This window comes from Aotus nancymaae, unplaced genomic scaffold (genome assembly GCF_030222135.1).
Source record: "Aotus nancymaae isolate 86718 unplaced genomic scaffold, 86718_ANA_hifiasm-v0.15.2.pri h1tg000025l, whole genome shotgun sequence".
NCBI classification, from domain to species: domain Eukaryota; kingdom Metazoa; phylum Chordata; class Mammalia; order Primates; family Aotidae; genus Aotus; species Aotus nancymaae.
This window is the reverse complement of record NW_026988438.1, coordinates 4,809,283-4,834,942: the sequence shown is the minus strand read 5'-3', so window position 1 is coordinate 4,834,942 and position 25,660 is coordinate 4,809,283. Positions and strand designations below refer to the sequence as shown.

At 37.7% G+C, this 25,660-nt stretch overlaps 1 protein-coding gene across 10 annotated transcripts in view; it reads right to left on the bottom strand.

Moving 5' to 3' along the window:
• Positions 1-25,660, bottom strand: part of DGKB (diacylglycerol kinase beta) — an 812,604-nt gene that overhangs the window by 674,486 nt on the left and 112,458 nt on the right. For 6 of the 10 annotated variants that reach the window (XM_064380339.1, XM_064380340.1, XM_064380343.1 and 3 more), the window contains exon 1: positions 5,632-5,786. In XM_064380339.1, the coding sequence (XP_064236409.1) occupies positions 5,632-5,701 (70 nt within the window). In that variant the 5' untranslated portion in view covers positions 5,702-5,786. Of the gene's footprint in view, positions 1-5,631; positions 5,889-25,660 lie in introns of those variants that run through there. The other 4 variants (XM_064380347.1, XM_064380346.1, XM_064380345.1 and 1 more) reach the window with 2 other exon arrangements.

Below are 25,660 nucleotides of genomic sequence, written 5' to 3'. Positions count from 1 at the left end.
CAGATAATAAATCACTTGGAAATATCAAGCATATTTCACATAGAAAATATTGTTATCCATAAAAAGCCCAGGAGTTTCTTAACCCTTTGCTGTGCCAGGGAACCACAGCAGGAATCACTGACAGACCAATAATTTAATAAGCTTTATTCTCTACATGGCAGGAGTGAGAGCTTTCTATGCTAAAACAAGGGTTTGGATGACTTTATCTCAAGAGTGCAGAAGAAAATTATACTCCTCTCCCACACATCAAGGGAAATGCTTCCCACGGAGTGACTCAGCCTGAAACCCTAAACAGGGGCAGGGTCACAGCGTGCTGTAGGCGGCCACAGCAGGCTCCACGTCAGCTGCTTTCGGCATTTGTAGGGACGACACAGAGCCACGGCTGCCAATTACACCAGAAGCTTCTACCTGGTGAGAAGAATCTAATCTCGTGGCAGAAAAATAGATACCGACTCTTCATGCTCCAAAATGTGGCTCTTTTCTATTTGATCATCAACAATATGTTCAAACAGTCATCAAAACATACTCCCTCTCTAGTAAGATAATAATTGTAAACAGTCGTATCACTAGCAATTTGCCAGGCACGGCTCTCATGACTTCATATATACTAATTCATTCAACTTAATACTTACAGCACTGGACACATTTTTTCCACATAAAACACAGATATGTTAAGTTACCCAAACTCAGATATCTGGAGTATGGTCGCACCAGGATTTAAACACAAGCTGTCTGGTATGCTAGCTACCTATCTAGGAATGCTGTGCCAGTATCACCCTACTTGTCCTTAATTATTTTAAGAAAAGCCTCACATTTAGGAGAACAATCATAGGTACACGGTACAATATGGCAATTGCAGAGAAAATTTTAAATCAGGTAACTTGAGGCAATTATCTTTACGGTATTCTCTGGGTCCACATTGAATGATTTGGTTTTGCTGGAATTAGGGTCCCATGAGCTGACTCATCTTGCCCAAGAGTTTCTGCAGCCCCACCTTAACCCAAGAAGGCAAATAAAACACTTATTTGATATATACCAAATATAATCTTAGCATGCTGCAAATTTAACTTTAAATCATTAAAGTTAATTTTTTATATTTCTTTAATGCATATGAAGAAATTCTTATTAAAAGATACAATTCCATTAAAATCAAGAAAGTGAACCCAATATATCATTATTCTAATAGAGTATGGAGGAATGTCACTTGCCAGTACTGCACTGCAACATGAAAAATCTAATATTTAAAGCCTCCGATAAACTGATCATAGTTATTCAACAGCAAGGAAACTATATGACTTCTATAATCTTCAGGATGATGTTTGTTTCCTGTTATATTTTGGCAATGACAATTTATTACACAAGATTATATTCCAATCATGATATCCTTTGCCTCCTAATTACATAGGAAAATCCTTGGAGTAATAAATCTAGCACTTTTCATGTTGTCTTGGTTATTTAAAAAGAGTGTAATAATCATAGAATTGGCACTATTTTGTTAAAATTCACAATTAATCTGTTAATTTGTCTTCTCATAGATTCCATTTTAATAATGCTCTTACACTCACTGTGACATTTCATACTACCAATTTACTGAGTATCCATTGATCTTTGTCTCAATCTATTATCAGTTTTACATTTATGATAATTTTTATTACCACTCGTTTTAGGAATTTCCACAAATTTATTACTAATTTGTGCATTCTTATGATATAATTAAATGTACCACCATATTCATTAGCCAATTAAATATAAGTAGCAGCCTATAATACATTTAATAATTTAGTAGAAATGTCTTTCTGCTAATCAATTCAAATGGAATTTCTATATCTAAGCAATAGCAATTACAATATTTTAGCTATCGTAGCAATAATTTACATATTTTATATTAATATTCCACATAATATAGGAACTTTTCTTATAAGTACTCAAACACTGGAAAACTGGAAAATATATTTTAATAATCAAGCCAAACTCAAACTCAAAATAACCTAAGCCAAACTCGATGTTTTCTTTACTTGACAGATATCACCATAATCCCTTATTTTAAAGCTGGAGGAAAAAATTTCATTTCTCTCTCTCTCTTCCTCTCTCTGTCTCTCTCTCTCTCTCTAAGTTGTAGTATTTTGTTATTTCCCAAGATGTCCTCTGTTAATTTTAATGTTATAAAATCTGAATCCCCACTTTTCCAGTCATCATTCATGATCTACGTTATGCAGTCTGCTCCAATAGCCTGCTAACTAGTCTCTAGTATCCTTCCATCACCACATACCATCTTCTTAGTGGTTAAAGTAAACTTCTCGAAGTACAACATTGTTTCGTCACTCTACCACTTATAACTGTCCAGTGATTCTTCATTGTTTGACTGAAGCATGGCATATTTTGATACTATTTCATTTTTATAGACTTTACTGACTCTCTTAAATTGTGATGGATTAAATGTGCCTCACTTCCCTTGCTCAGATTTATGCCCAATTTTCCTTTTCATCCATATAATTTCCTTTGTCATTTACCTTAAACCTAATTTTTAAAGATTCGTTTCAAATCCTACTTCTTCTATAAAGAATTCCCTTTCCTTTCCCAACTCCACTGGAATTGTAAAATCCCATATAACCTTAAAGTCTGCTTGTGGCACTTAAAATATTCTGGCTAGACATAGAATTATTCCTCTATTAGTTTCTACCCTTCTTTAAGCTATAAATTCCTTGAAGGGAGGACCTGTATCTCCTGCACCTCCTGCAGTACCAAACAGAAAACTCACTCCAAAGAAGATGCTCAGAAACATTTACTGTATGATTGGGTTACTGCAACAGCAAAGAGCATGTGGAAATTTGAAATCATAGGCAAATCAATTTTTAACCAATTTAGAAAGTATTGAGTATAAGAATGCAGGTAAAAATGATTTGGCCATTTTGAGCTAAATTTTCTTTTCTTTCTCCTCCTCCTCCTCCTGCCCCCTCCCCCTTTTCCCTCCCCCTCCCCCTCCCCTCCCCCTCCTCCTCCTCCTCCTCCTCCTCCTCCTCCTCCTCCATTTCTTCTTCTTTTGAGACAGAATCTCCCTCTGTCAGCCATGGTAGACTTCAGTGGCACAACCATGGCTCATTGCAGCCTCAACCTCCTGGCCTCAAGCAACCCTCTCACCTCAGCCTCCGAGTAGCTGGGACTACAGGTGCATGCCACCGTGCTCGCCTAATTTTTTTTTTTTTTCCATACAGACAGGGTCTCACTGTTTTGCCCAGACTAGTCATGAACTTCTGGGCTCAGGCAATCCTTCTGCCTAGGCCTCCCAAACCTAAATGTTCTTAATATGATAAGTGCATATATTGTACGTCTAGAGGGTATAAACACTTTTGAGTGTGAGAACCATATTTTGATGCCAAGGTTTCCAAATATCATATATTTTATAATCATATTTTTATTATTGACTCTCAGTCAATAGTCATAGGCATTTCTTAAAAAAAGCCTATGAAATTATAGATTAAGAACTTCCTTACAAATACCCAGCAGCATTTTCATACCCTCTCTCAAGCCTCAGATTAAGAAAGTTCTAGAATACCTTTGAAACTCATCTTTGCAGATAATATACATGAAGCCTTTATTAGTGTTCCTGACTCATAATAGGTACTCTAAAACGTAAGTGTTAGGACTCACTATTACCATCACATCTATCTTCATGTTCTAAATCCCAATTCTGTGTTTAACCCTTTTCTCTGCTTCTACTTTATAATGTTATTAAGCTCATTCCTGAAACACGTTTCACAGTTTCATATGACACAATATCTTTCTGCATCAGTCTCCCAGATGCCTTAATTTTTACCTCTTTCATTAATTTTTTTTTTTTTTTTTGAGACAGAGTCTTGCAGTCTTGCTCTGTCGCCAGGCTGGAGTGCAATGGTGTGATACTGGCTCACTGCAATCTCTGCCTCCCAGGTTCAGTCCCCCGAATACCTAGTACTACTGGCTCATGCCCCCACACCCAGCTAATTTTTGCATCTTTAGTAGAGATGGAGTTTCACCATATTGATCAGGATGGTCTTGATCTCCTGACCTCATGAGCCACCCACCTTGGCCTCCAAAAGTGCTGGTATTATAGCAAGAGCCACCGCGCCCAGCCACCTCGTTCACTATTATGTGTTTGCTTATTTTTCTCCTTTCCACCTCTTGCATTTCATTCTCCCTGTCACCATGTTATTCTTTATATTCTTACCATCCCTACTGCATTTTCAATATACTGCCTTTTCTGGACGCATCATGCACCTTTTGGTGCCTGCTATTAATTAGTTGCTTTTTTTCTCTCTTCAACACCTGACACAACTGCTGTTCATATCATAGTTGAAAGTCACTTTATAAACTAGACATATTCCTGACTATCGAGAGTAAAAACAAATTTCTTATAAATAAAATCTTCCTCTACATATGCAAAGAAACGATATTTTTAAATAAACTTACTGTGAAGTGAATGATCATAGCTTGTCATTTGTATCAGTGCACACACTAAAAATGTGTGGTCCTGACACCTCTTTCTTTTACAACCTCTGAATCTAATTCCATATTTTATCTTTGACTCCCTACTTCCTACTCTCTTTTGAAGCGCTAGGTTAACAAACAGAAACACACACACACACAGGGACACACACAGGGACACAAACACCCCTCCCTTCTCCCTCCCTCCTCATACCTGTGAGTCAGACCACACTGTCTCAAGCACAGCATTGCTTTCCTCTCCTCCTCCTCCTTCCTGCTCACCCTCCGCACCTGTTTGCCCTTCTCCCTGTCTGTTACTGTATCACCACTCTCCATTTTGCCGGTCTGTCTCATCCTCTGCTTTATTTCCATTCCAGCTAGAGCGTTTTTCAAGCTTAACATCTAACATATTAGCTCCTTTCCTTCACCACGTAATACTTGATTTAATTTGCCTTTTCCTTTCTCTCCAGTCAAAAAGGTAGTCTCAAGTCAACCTGACTTGTAAACACAAAAGGCACACCTGGATCTGTTCCCGCGATTGAGGGAATGTGTTCTCTTTCCGGGCCCATGAGGGGGGCATAGCTTTAAGGGCAAGAATTTCCCCGGCGCCATGCCCCCTCCCATCTCTCTCCATCCGGGAGATTCAACGGTTTATGTCTGAACTTTGCGGGCGCGGGAAGAAACTAAAAGTCAATCACTCCAGCGGAAGTTCTAAGGAACTCCTTTCATCGGCCCAGGGTCTTGGAGAAGGTGGGAGTTTCTCCCAGGATAAAAGTTCATGCTCCCTCACCTGTGCGCACGGGATTTCCAGCTTTCTGGAATCCCCTTCCAAACGGTGGGCGCTCCCTCCGGGATTTCCCCTCTGGAATCCCTATCCACACTCTTCCTGGAAGCCTTTCTCCTCTTCTCCTTTCCATCTCTTTTCTCTACCTAAATAAAATCACCTTTCTGCAGCACATTTTGGGGTCAGATATTCACGTTAGGAGCGGTCCACCTGTAGTGGCCCCACCGCTTATTCCTTAAGAGGTTGGAGAACCCACAACCATCACCGGCATCCTAGAAAAGCCCGGTTACATGATGAACAGGATCTATGCTCCATTCTTATAAATAAACGATACATTGTCCAGCACAAATGTCAAATCATATCTTAATATCAATATGAATACTTACACTCAGCATATTTCTGAAGTTGGGAAAACTCTGAAGGGCTGAGGTGGGCCCATTTTTCCTGGTTTGTCATGGTGGTGCTGAGAAGCTCTGTCACATACCAGGTAAGGGATTCTTTCTTCAGCTGTCGCGCAGAGCTCTATGCTTCAGAAATTCCACACGGCACGTTTCATGATAAAATACCTCAGGCTTTCAAAATATGCAATCTGTCCACATGAAACTGCTTTGGATGTCTGTAGTTTCAATAATGTGTTAAAGAACTGAAAAAAAAAAAAAGGATCAAGATCAAAAGATTAACATGATTGCGCAAAGGAAAAAATGTCAAGGCGTAGAATGTTAGTTAAATATTTTTTAAATAATATAAACTAAGAGTAGAAATTGTGAAGAGAATTTTATAAAGCAAGTTTCCATAAATGCAAATTTTTATGTTCAGCGTTACAAACGCCACATTCCCAGAATAGACAGTGGGATCATTTTTATCAGTCTGTACCAATCCATTTTTTAATATGTAAACATAACATATAAAATACACACGTAAATTATTAAAGGAGGCTAAAATAAGCTCTCTAGCTTCCTGTACATACAATTTGCTGGTTTACAGTGTAAACTGCCAATAATTGCACGGAACGTTCATCAGCACTAGTACGTATATTTCTAACCATACAAATTAATTTTGGAGAAGTCATATAATTTACTTCTAGCAATCAAATAAAGAGAAAGTTTTGGTTATATGATTTTAAAAACTTCCAAAAGATTGGCCAAGTTAAAGCAATTCCAAATGTCTGAAAGACTTGTGTAATGACAGTAGATGATTCTATTGTGAATCATGCTTTAAAATAAATCTCTAGGTTGTCATGGACCTACATTCACTGGCTATATCTGTAAAGGCAAACAAAATGAAAAACCATCTGCTTTCAACATTTTTATCAGACATTATTATCAACCGCTCAATAATCAGCCAGATTGGCACCGTATTCTTTACAGAAAATGAAGTACTTAGTGAGAATTACTTTTTGTAAAATGGTATCATTGCAAGGCTTATTTATACAGATGTCATTACTTAAAGTCACCGTACTTCTGCAGACAAGACTCATTTGGTCTTAGCGACTTTCCTTTCTTCAACGTCTCTTCACTGTTTTCCAGTATCAATCCCAGGACATCACTGTCAAATCCTGTCATCCTTGTCTTTAAAAACTGTTTTTTTTTTGGTCTCATGGGGTCAGGATTCCTGCACTCCACTTTATAATATGGTAGAGTTTGCTATATAATGGGGGAAAATGATGACATCTATGTGTTCACAGAGGCCAAACTGCTGCATGTCTTTTGTCTTTTCTCCCAGGGGCAACTACAGGTTTGGAGAAGCAACATAAGTGAAAGAGAATGGGAGCGTGCGATGGACATTTGTATATATCTTCCACCCAGTTTCCTTCTACTGATTTCATCTTTCACACTAGTTTCATCCTAACTCTCTGCCTTTCTCCGGTTATAGACAGTTTTGGTGGGACTGTGAAATGATGTGTTCTGTCCTCCTCTAACCAAAGGGAGACAGATGATTCTGTCACACTGGCACATTATACTCTGTCTTCCAGGGCTTTAAATGTTGAGTGAAGTGATTCAATGACAGGGTGAAAATGGTTGTACCTAAATCATCACAGAAATAATTGGATACTCATTCCTCTCTAGGAATGAGTCAGGTTTAGACTCTCCAGCTATCTTGTCACTTCCAGAAGCTTGTGATATTCTTTTAACAAAGGATTAAAGCCAGGCATGGTGGCTAATGCCTGTAATCCCAGCACACTGAGAGACTGAGGCAGGAGAATCTCTTGAACTCGGGAGGCTAAGGTTGCCACGAACAGAGATTGCACTACTGCACTCCAGTCTGGTGACAGAGCAAGATCCCGTCTCAAAAAAGAGAAGTATGTATATATCGAGACATCACGCTATACCCTATAAATATAGACAATTATAATTTGTGAATTAATTTTTTTTTTTTTTGAGACAGAGTTTCACTCTTGTTACTCAGGCTGGAGTGCAATGGCGCGATGTCAGCTCACCGCAACCTCCGCCTCCTGGGTTCAGGCAATTCTCCTGCCTCAGCCTCCTGAGTAGCTGGGATTACAGGCACACGCCACCGTGCCCAGCTAATTTTTTGTATTTTTAGTAGAGACGAGGTTTCACCATGTTGACCAGGATGGTCTCGATCTCCTGACCTCGTGATCCACCCTCCTCGGCCTCCCAAAGTGCTGGGATTACAGGCGTGAGCCACCGCACCCAGCCCTAATTAAATTTTTAATAACTTTTTTTAAAGTCAAAGATTAGGTGAGTCAGAATAAGTTTTTAATTGCCAACAATGCAAAAATCTTAACTGGTGATAACAACAGTTTGTTGTTCAAATATTCATTCAAATATTTGTTGAGCCTTGCTGTCTGCCAGAAAGCTTTCTAGGCACTGAACATAGAGTGAAGATCAAAACATACAAAAGATGAAAATAATGCTAATGCAACAATGTGCCAGCTTTACTGAGAGCTTACAGTTAGCAAAAGGCACTTTCTTAATCACGTTACTGTATGAGGTCATTCAATCTTTAGAAAGCAACTCTGTGACATAGGCGCTAACAGTCTCCCCTTTGACAAATGGAGAAAGTGACACTGGTGACTGAATCTGGTAGGTACAGCACAGACTGCTCCAAGCCTACCCAGTGTCCATTCTTTTTTGCTTATTTGATAACAAGAAAGATGGTGGAAATATATCTCTTTAAATGACTGCATTTCCCAGGTTCCTTGCATGAAGAGTGGCCAATGAGATTTAAGTAGATGTTGGCGAGGCATATAGAAAAGTTCTATTAGAGGAAACAGTTGCTGGCAAGTGCTCTTTTAACGTTTTTTTCTTTTCCTCCTCCTCACTACCTGAAATGCTACCATGTTAGCTGCAAATCCACAAGTTTCTTGTGCTAAAAAGATAATTTTAATATGGAAGCTATGTATTAAGGATAGGAGACCCACGTAAACTAGAGAGGGGTAGGCAAATAACTAATCGGGGAACAAATTTGGTCCACCACCTGTTTTTGTAAATACAGTTTACTGGAGCACACATCCATAAGAGAAACCAGCAAAGGGTTGTTTTTGAAGGAATTTTAATACTAAATAATTATCCTCGGGGAAAAAGATACAACAAAAGGACTAAAATAAAAAACCAGAAACCTGATCACTCTTACGTTTCTGAAAGGTCAGTGTCTTCATTTCGTTCCTGTCTCTCTCACTTGCGTTGTTGTGATAGCGTCTTAACTCGCTCCCTGAGTGCTCTCCCTTTCTTAACGTGGTCACTTCCCAAACCCCCTTGGTCTCCTCGGAGGGTCATGAACCAGGATGATTCTGGAGGACTGTCTCACAAATTACCAACAACAAGTTAATTAGTAAACTATAATTGTAATAATTAAGTCTTAATTTTACCTTTCTACCTGGCTATCTGATCTGAAATTAATTAAAATCCCCAGCTGGGCACAGTGGCTCATGCCTATAATCCCAGCACTTTGGGAGGCCGAGATGGGTAAATCACTTGAGCTCAGGAGTTCTAGACCAGCCTGGGAAACATGTACCAACCTTGCCTCTACTAGAAATACAAAAATTAGCTGGGCATGGTAGCACATGCCTGTAGTCCCAGCTACTGAGGTGGGAGGACTGCATGGGCCTAGGAGGTAGAGGTTGCAGTGAGCTTTGATTGCACCACTGTAATCCATCCTCAGTGACAGAGTGAGGTCTTGTAACAAAGACAGAGAGAGGGTAGAGAGAGGGAGAGAGAGAGAGAGAGGGAGGGAGGGAGGGAAGGAGGGAGGAAAAGAAGAGAAAGGATGGAAGAAAGGAAGGAAGGAAAGGAAGGAAGGAAGGAAGAAAGAAGAAAGAGAGAGAGAGAAAGGGAAAAGAAAAGAAAAATATCCCCTCGTTAATTATGAGAAATTCAAACTTAAAATGGTGAACTGACATCCTTAGGTCTGTACAGGAATGCTACTCATGTGTCGAGGCTCACCTGGTTATTCAGTTTAAAATTACACACACACACCATCCCTTCATTAGTTTTGTATTTATTTGAATATAACATTTTAACATCAAACACTTCACTTATATGTATTATTTAACATTTGTCTCCACACACTACAATTAGAGGAAACATAAATTCTTTTGAGCCCTGATGGAATTTAACAGAAAAACCAAAGCAACTAAAAGTGCTAGGTTTGCCCTTGATTTTCATCCATCCTATATATTAGATTCTGTATCACCAGCCTGTGCTACACTGCATGATGTAAGCCCCGTGGAGGGCAGGACTTTTTGTTCATGTGTTCATTACTGTTTTCCGAGTGTTTAGAAGGATGCTTGGTTTATAGTCTCAGGTCAATAAATATTTCTTGAATGAATTCACTTATTTCCTTGTTAATCATAAAACAAAGGTTGAGTGGAAGAATTAATTAGGAGGACTCGAAGTTGGGTAACAGAAAACGGTGCATAAAGGAGACGAGAACAGAAGTCACTCTGGGCTTCCGTTTTCCTAGGGACTACATCCATTTTCCTCAACTGAATGGACATTTAAAACAAAAGGAGGAGGAGGAGGAAGAAGAGGAAGAAGAAGAAAGTAGGACGAGGAGGAGAAATTGCACTTTCAGGTACAAAGCTTTTAGAGTTGCAAATGGATGGCGTTATTTCGAATATTTTGTGAATTTTTTAAATATAAGTAACTCCATATAAATAAGCATCATTCCCAAGGGATGCCTTGTAATGTGAGTTAACCGACTGACCATAACAACGCTTACACATGACCACCAAGTATATTTTTAAATCATTTATCAATATGTAACAAAATCACTACCTTTCTTTAATTTAGCATGACCTAGTCAATTTAGGTCCTCACTTTCTATAACAAGAACAGCTCTCTGAATTGATCTGCCCCTATATGCATTTTGACAAGTGGTATTTACAGAATAATGGTATCTCTGAGGGGCTCAAAGTAAATTTACTTTGGCTCTTTGATTTGGTTTCCTGCAATACCAAAATGCTTTGAATACATAGCCATTGGTTAACATAATTCTGACGGTTCTAACTCTCATCATGTGATAGAACATGTAGCTAAATAGTAAAAATAAGGGTGGGGTACAGGTGAAGAATTTTTCTTTAGTCAAATATGTTTACTAGTTGAACTGACATACACAAGTCTATGAAAAGAGAAAGGTTTCATGTATAATTTTAAATATGGAAGCACAGCTATATCTCATGCCTCAGAAGGTAATGAAATTGATGGCAGTATGTTCTTATAATCTCTGCCTCTTCATAAACGGGTAGAAAAGAATGTGACAATATTCAGCTGAGATTCCCTACGGTGCATTCAGAAATGCCGTGTTCCCCTGCAGAAGTCTTTCTTTAGGTTCATAAAATGAGTATCAGGAGGGATCCACTTTGCTGGCTTTTAGCAAGCAGTCTAATTCTGGCTTTCTCTTCTAGTCAGTGGATGTGCCACTTTGCTTAGTTTGTAGCAGGAAATAATTACATTGAAAGAGTTGAAGAAGGCTCTTTGAGCCATTGTACATGGGCTAAAACACAATCTCTGTATTTAGGGGAGAAATCAACCTCCTCATGAAGAAGCCATTAGGTAATATCTAGATAAATCAATCCATTGGGTTGGATGTGTTATCTGTTAGTCACATTAAGTGTAGATTTATAAGTAATTATTAGAAGTCAGTGTGCCATGACTTCAATCACTGAAAAGAAATTAATAAACGTTAAGACACACTGAAGAATACATGTATACTGGGTCTCAAGGGTCATAAACTTCAAACTGTAAGATATCCAATGGAAAAAAAATCCTATTGATAGGAAAGGATAGAGAGCCAAAATAATAATGATAGAATCTCTGAAGAAAAAGTAGGATGAAATTACATGGAATATAAAATCTATAGGTTGGTTTATAATTGTTTGTTCATTTAACCATAAAAAGAAGTCTACATTTGAGACCCAATGAACGGGATGCAAGGCATCATGCCAAACAGTGGGGATAGAGTGTTATGTTAAACAGATATGATACCTGAGCTACTAAATCTTGTTTAGGAGGAAAGAGCTACAATAAATAAACCAACTACACCCACAAATAAATGCAAACTGTGATAAGTTACATGAAAACAGGCAACAAACTACAGTACTACAACAGGAAGTCTTGATTTCATTTAAGAGATTCAGAGAACAAGGTTTATTTAAACTAAGTAATAAAAGTTAAGTAATTGTAAACTTGCGTGAAGATTAAAAACATTCTGAGCGGAAACGTAGAAGCAAAGAAAAAAACTACAAATATAAGATCTTTAAAGAAGTTAGTTATGACTGGATCCTGGTAAGCAAGAAGTAGAGGAGCACATGATTAGGCTGGAAACATTAAAAAGAGCTACATAACTGAGATTATTTGAGGCCATGATAAGGACAGTATAATTTATCATAAGCAAATTATGAAGCCATTGAAGTGTTTATGTGCAGGAGATTGACATGACTGATTTAAATTTGAAGAAGTCCACTTTAATCAATGGATGTGAATAGGACAAGAATGGAAGAGGGAAGACCATTTAAGACGCTATTCCAATATCGTGTGAGAGCTGGTGGCTTTAAGGAATGGCAATTAAGATCAAGGTTAAAAACAGAACTCAAGACATATTTTTGAAGCAGGACTTGATAATGCAAAGGATAAATTCTGTGCAGAAGGAGGGGATCAAGGGTGACTCCTGTATTTTCATTTGAGTGCAGGAAATGGATGCGTAGAATTTATGCAATTTTTAAATACTAGAATGGAACCAGGATTGATGACAATGGACAAATCACTATGTTGCTTTGGGATGTATTAAAGTTGAGATGATTATCATATATCTGAATTGAATGAATATATCTGAATCTACGAGATTTTGAGTTAAGCTTAGAGCTAAGATAAGAGGTATAATATTATGAGTTTCCTGCATAGATGATATTTCAAGAATTGGGAATGGCCGTTTACCTGATGTGGTGACAAAGAAGCTGTGCCCCTGAGCTCTGCGTCAAGATAGAACTTGCCATTCAAGGGCAAAGACTGCAATTAGCAGTCTGTACTTCTGACAGCCTGTACTTCTTCTTGTCTTCAGAAGTCAACTTAGATTTTGAACTAAGGTCACACCTTTCCCAGACAAGAATCACTAACAATAAGATGATGGATGTGCTAGGACCATGGTATTTCTGTCCAGTGGAGACCCTTTAAATGGTCCATAGTTGTTCCACTGCTCCCCAGTGGGCTGGCTGAGACTTCATTAGATCTGCACTGGGGTCTGAGGCTATTTCTGACCAACCCCGCATATCCTCTTCTCTTCACAAGTGTCAGTTTTGTATTACAATCTGAAAGCTTTCCTTGCAAACTCTGCTTGCTTTTCCCCCCTTTTTATGCTTCATAAGAATAATGATCTGATATGTGTTTGCATCCCCATCTCCATCTTGGTGTTTGTTTCCTAGTGAAGGATCCCACATGTCAGGATCCCAGCAGGAAACAGATGGTACACCTAAAATCTGTAATTAAGACTTTAATGAAAAGATCATTTAGGAAATGTAGACAGGTAAGGAAAGCTATTAGAGACTGATGCAGTATCCTGGACTAGCAATAGCAGGAAACGTACTGAACCTCCTGAAGGGACTAATGATGTTTTAGCTAACAAACCCCAGAGTAGCTGTACATAGAGGGTCACTTGATAGGAGCAGTTACGATTTGAATATCTGTCCCCCTCAAAACTGATACTGAAATTTAATTGCAACTGTAACAATATTAACAAGTGGGACATTTGAGGGGTATTTAGGCCAGGAGGGCTCCACCCTTCTGAATAGGATTAATGACATTATAAAAGGGCAAGTTCCGCCTCCTTTGGCCCTTTGCCTTCCATCTTCCGCCATGTGACAATGAGCAAGAAGGCCCTCACCAGATGCTGGCACCTAGATCTTGGATTTCCCAGCCTCCAGAACTGTTACACAATACATTTCTGTTTATTATAAATTACCCAGTACCAGGAATTCTGTCAAGAGCTGCACAAAATGGACTTACGAGTAATTTCCTTTGAAAACAGGACACATTTTTTTTTTTTTGAGTGACTTAGCTAGGCATGAGGTAGAGTAATGCATTCCCTAATGTTATCCTTCTCCAAGTCTCCATTCTCCTCCAGCGCCTCGCACTGACCAAACCTCACCATAAACCTGAGGACACAGACCACCACTGATCAGTCTTACCAATTTCAAACAATCTCATGAGGCACAGAGGCTCAAGATAAAGATAAAGGGAGGATATGAAGGGGAAAATATACACTATCCAGCACATATGAGGCAAGAGTGTAGTGGAAGAAAGACACAGAGAACAATGCTCTGAGAAGACAAGTTCTAATATTAAGAGATGAGAGGTGAGAAAGTCCTCCCCTACTTCATCTACCCCACCCCGCCCCTATCAACAACTGAAAGAATATGGTGTCAAAAGAGACAACAGAAGAGAAAGAAAATAATCCCTCCTGGAGAGAACAGAAGACACTTTTCAAAACTTTCTGAGTAATCAAACAAAGATGACAATTGAAGCATCCACTGGTAACATGGTGGTCACTTACGACTTTAGCAATAGCAATTTCTTTGAAGCTGGGCAAGTTAGTAAAGGTGGCATGGTGAAACTGATTACAGGAAGTGAAGACTGACTCATCAACCCTCGGAGAGTGTGATTATGACAAGTAGAGAGACAGAAGTAGCTCTCTAGAGAAACATGTGAAATCAAGAAACTTTTTTTTTCTTGTAGAAATTACTGGAATCGATTTTAAAGTTAACAAGAAATGTTTATTAGTGAGACTGGTTCAAACTTCAGGAAAGAAAAGCTGACTAGTGTTTTAAACTCCTGAGAAAAGAGGGGGAGATAAGTCCCAGAAAGTATGTGAGGGCAAAATTAATCTTAACGATGGATACAGATGCAAGTAGTTTTGTGGACTTTGTGTTTAGGAAATGGAAGATCTCTGGTTGATTACTTCTGTTTTCTCAGTGATGTGTAAGTCTTAGTGATGAGCTGAGAGTTGAGTTAGGAGGAAATGATAGGGGAAGAGGGAAGTAACAGTGTGAAGTTAAGAAAAAATTACATAAAAATGTAGTGAAGAAATCTCACTAAAGACATGTAGTAAAAATAGCAGAGTTCAAAGCCAATATTTTTGCATATTGCTATTCATTAACTTAGAACTATAACAATCAGCTGGTTTTTAATTATTAATATATAGAGTAAAGAATCTAGAGGACAAATAATCATATTCTCATACATTTGAGTCAGACAGACCTACATCCTCGTTCAATTTCTGAGCTATGTGTCTTCGCTGTGTGGTGAATCATTAAATCTACCTGAGCCTCAATTTCCTTTCTCATGAAAAGCAGACAATGCCACCCACTTCACAGAACATTAGCATTTAAAGAAATAGCATGTGCATAATATATAACAAATAAGAGATTCTCGATAATGGTTATTTTCTCTTTGCTTTTACAAGTAGTATTGCTTTTATTAGTAGAATTGAAATTGGACATACATATATAGTACATATATGGGGGGAAAAGACTGAAAATGCTAACTCTTCTAGAAGAGTATGTGGGTGGCTTAATATAAAATTCATAATTGTGTTATTTTTGGGCTCTGCTGACACAAAAAAATCTAAAAGAAAAAATTCAAGGGAAACCTTTGGTGACGCAAAGAGGGAAGTATAGCAAGCTTTGTATACTGTATCTTTTTAAAGTTAAGATTATGAATTTGGTTTATTATTTTATTCTTGTGAAGAAAGTTGCTTCAAGTGAATTTTCTATTCTCTTTCTTTTCACATATGATTTTAAAACATCTTTTGGAATTGAGACTGGCAAGTTAAGTGAAAATGGGGATTGGTATGGGGGTAGGAGCTCCTCATTATGAAATACTGAATGTAAAGTGCTCTGATAGATTGTATTTTCCAAGAATGATGATACAGTATCTTTCATCTCACATCATCTTCAGGAACACTGTTATACTTTTTCAGCAGGTGGTGTCTGTGGCTTCCTCCCTTGCACTGTGAATACCTTTGTGACTTTCTGAAGCAACAGCTTACAGCAGAAGTGATGCTATACGACTTCTGCATATACATCCTAAACTGTCACACACTTCAGCCTTTCTTTCTTGGGATACTTGTTCTTGGAAGCTTGCCATCATATCCTAAAAACGCTCAAACTAATTAATGTGAAGAGATCACTTGAAGAAGCCATGTATAAGTGTACCAGGCAACAGCCCAGCTGAATCCCAGTCAAGCCTGCTTCTGCCCCCAAATATGAGTAAAGACACCTTCAGATGATTCCAGCCCAAGCTGTCTGTCTAGTAGCCCCATTCTCGAACCTTGAAGTTTTCTCAGCTGAGCTACCAGGATACCGTGGAACAGAGACGAGCCAATTCTGCTCTGCCCATTCTGAATTCCTGGCCTACCAAATCTATAAACACAGTAAAGCAATTATTTTACAGCACTAATTATTGGTAGTTTGCTATGCACTAGTAATTAGAACTAGGTACTTCGGGCAACATTTGACACATACAAAAAGGAATTAAAATACTGTTACTATTCCAGTTATTATTACTACATTTTAGCGTGTGCTGAAAGAAGTATGTGTGTGTGTGTGTGTGTGTGTGTGTGTGTGTGTGTGTGTGTGTTTAACTCGTAATTTGTTATTACTGTTACCATTTTTACATGTTGGCATGTGCTCAAAGAAGTGTGTGTATGTGTGTTCGTGTGTGTGTGTGTGTTTAATTTACCATTCTTACATTATATGGCCAGGTACATATTGTTTATCAATTCTCATCTCCCTCTGAAGTGAAGAATAAGGCCTTTGGGAATTGAGTATGAATATTTAATCTGAGTTTTCTTCCTTTACAGAGAGGAATAGCTGAAACACTGAAAGTCAAAAATTATAAAACAGAAATCAAGCATAGTACACTGGAGAAAGAAAAAGTTTCTAAATCCAGAAAGAGAAAAGATTCATTTTATAGGCAATGTTTTGTAATTTTGCTATATTTGTTTATGTCTTTTATAAAGATTTTCCTAATATAAATATGAGCCCAAATGAAGCAGAGAAAAAGGACTATGAATAAAGCCTAACTCTTTCCTTCCTTGCCAGGATAGAATGCCAATTAGGAAGAATGCTCTTGAATGGCTTTCTCGATCCGTCTGACCTGGGGCTTTTTCAACAGAAACAGATATTTCCTAGAATGTTGATTATTCCAAGTGGATAAATTTATCTTCATTTTCCATCCCCAGCTTAAGAAAACAGAAACTTACCAAAAAAAAATTTCTAACTAAAACTCCTTTCCCAAGGAATCTATGATATAATACATATTCTGACTTTGTATTGAATTAGGAATTCACGTGCTTACCAATTATACAATTTTTTTCTATTAATTAATAAACAATAAATTCAACAACAAGCACTCCCTGGAAACTGATGATTTCTGGCATGGAACTAGTATCTTTCAAATCTTTAATCCCTGGAAAATAATCTACTCTAATGCTGTTATACAACCTTAAGACAGAGCACAAAACTGCCTAAGGAAAATCACTACTGAAGTACGCAAGGGACCATTTTACCAACAATATTTGATGTCTGCACTGATAAACAAATAATATTTGCAGTAAATCCACAGTATAAAAACAGAGAGCTGGATTCAATTTACGCAGGCATAGATGTCACCAATGGAAAAATACGTATTTTGGCTGTATATGGTTTTATTTTCTTCTAAAATCACTGCCTTAAACCTTTCATGTACATACTGGATCACCAAATACACCACAAAGAAACATTTACAATGTCATTTTCTCACTTGTTTTCTGTATTGTTGCTAGTACTAAAATAGAAAATATTGCCTTTTTCTGCTTCATAGAATATTACGCGTGCTTTGCTTTTAAAAAAATTACACATGAATAGGGATGTTTAAACCGTAAATTGTAAACACTTTTAGAAGTGAGTTTAAGAAGTTTTTGAAATGTTATTATTCTTTAAATTTATCATAAAAATGGTAGTTGGTATAAACTTCACATGACATTCTCCAAGCAGAATATATTCTGTTTTAATCACTCTGGTCATTGAATTGCTTCACACCTTTATCACATCTTGCCTGACTCATTAGCAGTGAGCTCCCTTTATTTCATTATCTGCACTAAAACCAAGATACTTGTAAGGTTTGTTCTTGCTGAGCTTAAAGAGAAGAAACTGAGGCCAGCACAAGAAGATCCAATGCGAAGGAATTTATTCAGGCTCCCGGCTGAGGTTCTGCAGTCCGACAGGAGGGGCCGGAGAAGTTGCAGGGACTCCTCTCAGACGTGGGGTTTTATAGGGAGTGGAGGCGTTTGATTGGTTGTGCCCAAGGTGAGTGGGGCCCGGATGGGACAAAATGGTAGGTGGGGAGTGGGGCCCGGATGGGACAAAATGGTAGGCAGGTAGTGGGGCCCGGATGGGACAAAATGGTATCGGGTAGGTCCTGGCGGGGCTTTTTTTCCGGGCTCCCGGTGAGGGGGGATGTGTCCGAGCTCCCAGCGAGGGAAGGGGAGGTGTCCAAGCTCCCGGTGAGGGAGGGGGGTGTGTCCAAGCTCCCGGCGAGGAAAGGGGAGGACGCACTGGACATATGTGTGCGTCCGTGCTCTTGGTGAGGCAACCCGCCTTACAATACCATTTCTAGAAGTCTATCTGCATATGATTTCCACATCTGGTATCTTTTAATAGTTTTATATTACCGATAGAATTATATGCAGTTAGCAGGGTTAAACATACGTAATTCAGCCACATACTCTGAACTGGTTAGCAGGTGACTTTTCAGTAAGGTAACTCTGGAGCTTAATCTGTCTTAAAACTGTCACTTTGATATTTAAATTCTTTATGCTTGATTCTCATGGTAAGCAAAAGGATAATACAAATGATCTCAGGAAGATTAAATCTTTTGTGTAAGCCACTTAGTGCCTGCCACAATATTTATTATTGTAGATCCACAGTTCCCAATCATTTTTGGCACCAGGGACTGGTTTCATGAAAGACAATTTTTCTATGGGCAGGGGGTGGAGGCAGGTGCTTATAGTGTGGAGGAGATGGTTTTGGGATGAAACTGTTCCACTTCAGATCCTCAGGCATTAGATTCTCATAAAGAGTACATAACCAGCCAGGCGCAGTGGCTCAAGCCTGTAATCCCAGCACTTTGGGAGGCCAAGGTGGGCGGATCACGAGGTCACAAGATCGAGACCATCCTGGCCAACATGGTGAAACCCTGTCTCTACTAAAAATACAAAAAAAAATTGCTGGGTATGGTGGCTTGCACCTGTAGTCCCAGCTACCCAGGTGGCTGAGGCAGGAGAATTGCTTCAACCTGGGAGGCAGAGGTTGCAGTCAGTCGAGATCATGCCACTGCACTCCAGACTGGAAAGAGCGAGACTCTGTCTCAAAATAAAAAGAAAAGAGTACATAACCTCACATACACAGTTCACAATAGGTTTTGTGCTCCTATGATAATCTGATGCTACTGCTGATCGGACAGGAGGCAGAGGTCAGGCAGTAATGCTCCCTGGCCCACTGCTCATGTCCTGATGTGCAGCCCCATTCGTAACAGGCCACGGATCAGTACTGTAATAAATGACTGAGCTGAAAGACGGGGCTGTTATTACAAGTATGATTTTATTTTCAATTAATAGAAGTTTATCTACAGAATTACAAAATAACTGATTGATTAATGAAATTGGTCTACTCTGTGCTACGTGGCCTATATGGGGTGGGGGGAACATGTAATAGTTTTTAAAACCAAAGAATGATGTTTTTTTTTAAAAAAAAAGAACAAATTCTGACCTGGAATAGTTGCATGATGACGTGTAATGCATTCAAGAGAACCCAAGAGACACCATTCAAAAGAACAGAAACTCTAAAAAACTGAACCATATTATAAAGGCTCTAATGTAGGTTTCTAAAAAAAGCTACTGGAAATAAATTACTCTTTTTAAAGACAAATTCAAGGTGTGAAATGAGGTTGTAATATTTTAAATTAGATTGGTGAACAGCAGCAGCTGTTTGGAGATCAGCAGAGAAATAGCATGCCTCAGCCTCTCCTGGTTAGAATGAACTAAATTTAGCAACACTTGGAAATCCAGGGAGAGCCTAAATCACACCGTGACATTGAGTTTCAACTAACACATTCCTCCTTCAAGGTTCCTCAGAGGCAGAATATATATCCCTTCTACTTAGGTATATAGTTTTAATCTTGGGTTATTTATTATAAATATGTGCTATATATAACATACTAGGACATACTAGAAAAAGATATAGAACTGACAATTTGATTGCATAAATCTGTATTTCCATTGACCAACAGACATAGCTGACCTTCAACCTAAAAAACCCAACATGTACGCACACAGGCACACAGACACACACACACACCCACACACTACACACCCAGGCACATGCACACATTTTGTCAGATGCTGATTCAGCATTGTACTCTCCTAGGTTACAGGTGAGTAAGCTCTTTAAGGAAAGTCTCACTTATTGCTTTACTTACCAAAAGATTATTTTGATTATAATGTTTTCAGAAAGCCCAGATTCTTTTCACACTTAATTTCTTGTCCTCATTTTCATTCCTAAATTTGGTATGGATTAGATATAACTTTTAATATAATTTCCATTCTATTTCTGTGAAGGACAACTCATATATACCTTTAAAAATATTTACCCTAAGTAATCATAAATAATAGAAACATAAAACTTGAACATAAAATGTTGGACACATTATATTAAACTATTATTACTTTTATAGTAATACTAGTAGTATTTAGTGACAATATACTAATTTAGATAATATATAAATACCAATAATTACCATATTCCTAAACCTTAACAGTACACTTTTTTGAAGCACGTTTATCAAGTTTAATGACAGAAAAAATCAGACATAAAAGTCAGCTATAAGTCTAATGGCATTAAGAATATTTTTATAAGGAACCCATAGGTGAATCACTTTCAACTTATGAATGTTTCCTTATCAGTCCCCTGAGGCTTATTTCTAAGAGTTGTAAAATTCCAGATTAAAGTTTGAAAACTATCTCAGTGGAACAGACAACAGAAAGATCCTGGACTAACCTTTGAAATTAGATTCTCATTGAAATACAAAAATAAAAGTATACAACTACGATTGATGTTTTTTCAATTGATAAACCTATATTTTATTCCACATTCACAGAAAGCTCACACCTTTTAAATTCCAGATGTTAATACCACTGTTTATTATTTCTGTGCTTCCTTTATTCTTTTACTGTGTAATATATATAGCATCCACACTTCATAGTACCATTTTACATGTTTGAACTTTAACGTAACTTGTATCAAATGGCCTTTTTCTGCAGTTCGCATTGTTTATTTAAGTTTTTCAGATGTATCCATATTAGCATATGAGGCTCTAGCTCATTGATGTCACTGCTGTAGAGTAAAAGTGTTCATTGTATATGTATATACCAAATTTATTCATCTAGTATTCTACTCATGAAGATTTAAAGTTTATTTTTAATTTTTCATTATTAAAACCAATAATGCAAGAAACACAGCCACATGTCTCTTGGACACATTATTATGCATAGTATTACTGGGTTTTTGGGTATGCTTTATTATAGGCTGCCAAATTTCTCTCAAACTGGACTGACTGTCATCAGCTTCTTAAGTGTTTGCCCATAAAAGAGTGTGGGGAACACATCTTAGGGTAAGCCCCCAAGAATCATCCAAACCTCAGCTCCCCTCCCCTTGTATGTGGGTAAAATCTGCAAGATGTTCCTGACCAACAAAGCATGGCAATATGAATGAGATGTCCATCCCTGCATTAGATGACATATGTCCAACTCAGGTGCAATCAAAATTCCTAGTCAGTTGACTTTAAGTTCATCAAAAGAAATTTATTCTGGGTGAATTCCATCTAGTAGCTGAATTTTTTAAAATAAGGTCCAGGGGACCTTATTGAGGAGAATAAGGAGAATTGAAGGAGCAAGGAAGAGCTCTCTCTCTCTCTATCTTCCACCCAATCCCCTGGGGTATGGGTGTGGGTGTGGGTGTGGGTGTGTCTGTCTGTCTGTCTGTCATTGAAGGAGCAAGCATCAGTGAATTCCATAGCTTCAAGGGAATACATTCTGTCAGCAACATGAAGGAGCCCAAAAGTGGCTCTTTTCTCTAGTCAAACCTTCAGATGAGAACACAGCCCACAGGCACTGTGATTTCAGCCTTGTGAGATGCTGACCAAAGAATTCATCCACACCATGCTCAGATTCCTAATCTATAGAAACTGAAATAATAAATAGGGGATGTTCAAAGCTGCAAAACTTGTGGTAATTTGTTAAAATGTAAAGTTATAGAATGGTTATGAGATGGCACCTTGTTTTAATTTCCATATTTCAAATTCTAAAATACTGAATGTATTTTTTTTTTTTTTTTGAGATGGAGTTTTGCTCTTGTTACCCAGTCTGGAGTGCAATGGCGCGATCTCGGCTCACCGCAACCTCCGCCTCCTGGGTTCAGGCAATTCTCCTGCCTCAGCCTCCTGAGTAGCTGGGATTACAGGCATGCGCCACCATGCCCAGCTAATTTTTTGTATTTTTTTAGTAGAGACAGGGTTTCACCATGTTGAACAGGATGGTCTCAATCTCTTGACCTCATGATCTACCTGCCTCAGCCTCCCAAAGTGCTGGGATTACAGGAGTGAGCCACCGTGCCCGGCCCCAACACTGAACATATTTCTATGTGCTTTTTGGAATATCAAATATTTTGTTCAATAAACTGCCTATTTATATCAATTTTTTCCATGTTTCTACTGGGATGCTTTCCTTTTTCTTTTCATATATATAAGAGTTATTCATATACAGCTTCTTTGTTTAAAGCATTTTTCAGTTGGTGGTACCAGTTGGTACCTTTGTTGTTAGGATTTTAAATTTTACTTTATTTAAATGTATTAATATATATTTTATAATTTATTATACTATACACTTTTTTCACACTAAATTCAGTTTTATGTATCCCATTAAGAAACATGAAGTCTAGAAAAGATGTGTCCAATGTGAATGAATATTTGGCCATATGGATAATTGTTTACTTGACTGGTGAACCTTTATAATTAATACTCAAAGGATAGTAGTTCTCAGCCATAATTAAAGTTTATATTCCAGTCACATATAACAGCATTTTTCATTGTTATGCAAATGGATATTCATGGCTGGAGTGAGGAATGGGTATATGAGGTAAAATTGTTTTCCAATATTAACCTTCAGCAGTTTAAAAATCCACATTGGAACCACAATTTAGGGCTTCTCTTTTGCTTTAAATTGCCACAATACAATGCTGCTTCACTGGAAACCGTGAAATATTTCAACTTGTTTATATTCTTGGGTCTAATTGCCACAACCAAATTGTCCACAGTAGGTATCTATGTTCGAGAATGACTAAAGTTTAACCGTAGAACTTTGAAAATCATTAGTAATACACAGCAAAGAAAAAACGATGATACTTTTACTCATTTTCGGATACAAATGTATTTCTTCTGAGAAAATAAAAATCAGACCTATATACAGAAAAATATGAATATATGCAAAAGCAATGAAAGACTCATATAAAAGGGGACAATAACCTCCACATTAGATTATTATCCTGCCTTGTGGAGCAGGAACAAATAAGATTTGATAAGTGGGTTGGCAGCTTCAAAGGGTTATGCAGTAATTACTGGGCGTGCAGAACCTGGATTATCATTAGGTGGCAGAGGACTGTGAGGTATATTAAGTTGTCACAGTGTCAAATGGCAAGAGATCAAAGAGTAAAGGAAAAGAGAAAGATCAACCAGATCAGCAGAAAGCCAAGAGATATGAGTACGAACTCTAGGTAATTGACGGAAAGATACAGACAAAGTAAATCATCAAGGCAGTTGACAAAGATTAGCCAGCAAACAGGCTGCAGATATTCTGACCAAACATTCATTGAGTGACAAGTGCATGTCACTGTCATAGGTTCTGGGGAAAGTAAACATGATTAAGCAGTGCCTCAGATCTCAATGATCTCAGTCTATTTGGGAAAACAGACAAACATATTCATCTTTCTATGAGACAACTTGATAAATAACAGAATGCTTTGAAAGCACAGAGGTGAAAGTGTGATTCTAACTGGAGCGATTAGAGAAACTTACAAAGAGGAAGTGGAATCAAAGTTTGACCTTGGATTATGTGATGCTCACCAGGAGCAGAAGAGAGAGTATGAGAGAAGGCAAATTCCAGGCAGCAGAAATGTCATGATCAGTAATCAAGAAATGATCGAGGCAGAGAGTATGGGCTGTGGGTGGATGTTGGAAATAGGAACTAAAGTCTAGGCAAAAAGCAGTTCGCACCTGCACAAAAGACCTGAATATCAAGAAAAGAGGAAAGTTAAAAGGGAGGCAGAGTCAGTCTGAGGCTCCCTTGTCAGCCTCAGTAATGAGATTTGATTTTCCAGTTATATGTGAAAGCCACAAAATATTATTACTTCATTAGATATATTTGTTCAGAGTCAGAAACAGACTATATAGGTGAGTCAGAAAAAGATAAACTTGACTTCAAAAGGTGAAGCAGAGAGCTCAAGTACAGGAGAACACTGCACTCTATCTTTAGAATGTGCAAGAGTGAGAAAGAGGTAACTAGTGGGTTATAACAGACACAGAAGCAAAGGTATAAAAGAAAAAACTGAGAATGGTAGAAAATACACATTTTCAGAGTTTTTGCTTCCACTATTGTTGTTGGAGTTCACAAATTGTCTTCCATTCTCTACCCAAACCACTCAAAGTGACTGCATTATCTTGATGCAACATTTATTTTGGAAATTTAATTATGAAATGTACATGTTGTTTAATATTTTCCTATCTCCCCTTATCTCCTTTTCTGACTAAATGCAAATACCTGAAATGCATAACTGTGCATCTCACAATGGTTTGTGTCAAAGCCAATGATCCCATCTATGTTATAATGTCACTTTATAATACACAACAAGGGCAGTTGATTGGACACCACACCAACTTTGGCCAAAGTTGTACCCAAAGCCCAGAAATAAAAATTTAGGCAGAAAGTTTTCTTCTTAAGAAATAAGAAGCAACTTGATGATACCTACTAACTTATTTTTCACTGTCAAAAACAAAATGATAAAAAGAAATACCGATAAAAAGGCAATGGATCTGAGCATGGATCCATTTCATTAAGCACTGAAATAATGGAAAAAGCAGCTCTGTATTTTCATACTTACATAATATACTCTAACAACAATGGGTCAAGTATTTTCCTTGTTAAATGCTGTCTTTGACTAAAAACAAAAAGTGTAATGGATACTTAAAATAGCTATCATTTTAGAAATTACAAAATTTCAGAGCATAAATGACTTACTTAGAAATATTTTAGATTTCAGATCTATAGAGAAGCATTTCCTTACAAAAATATCTTTCCTTCTTTCTAATTCATCACCTGTCTTATAACGTAAGTGTTTCTTAGACCAAATTTGAATTTTGATGACAACTGCACACATTCACATGTCTCCCAAGGCTATTTCTTTTGCATGTGAGCTTGATGCCTAATAAATTGATAAAAAGGCAATTATTTCATGAAGGGCAGACAAAACCCAAGATAAGTAGGCAAGTAGAAGAGAATTGTAAAGACGGTATTTTACTGTATTTTTCCAAAGATGTATGTTTCATTTTCTTTTTGTCACCTCTTGAGATGGGTAATATGTAACCACTAAGAGACAAGTGTTTCAGTGTCAGAATGTTAATCTAGACAAAAATTTTAATTAGATAATTTTTACTGTTAGTTATTTATCAATTTTGGAGTTTCAAAGCACACAGTTACACTATATTTAAAGGATCATAGTAACAATCTCCTTCGTTTGAATCTTTTCCCTAGGGTATTCAGTTGTTTATGTATAGTTTCGGGGGTCTTCGAACAATCTGATTTTGTGCGCAAAGC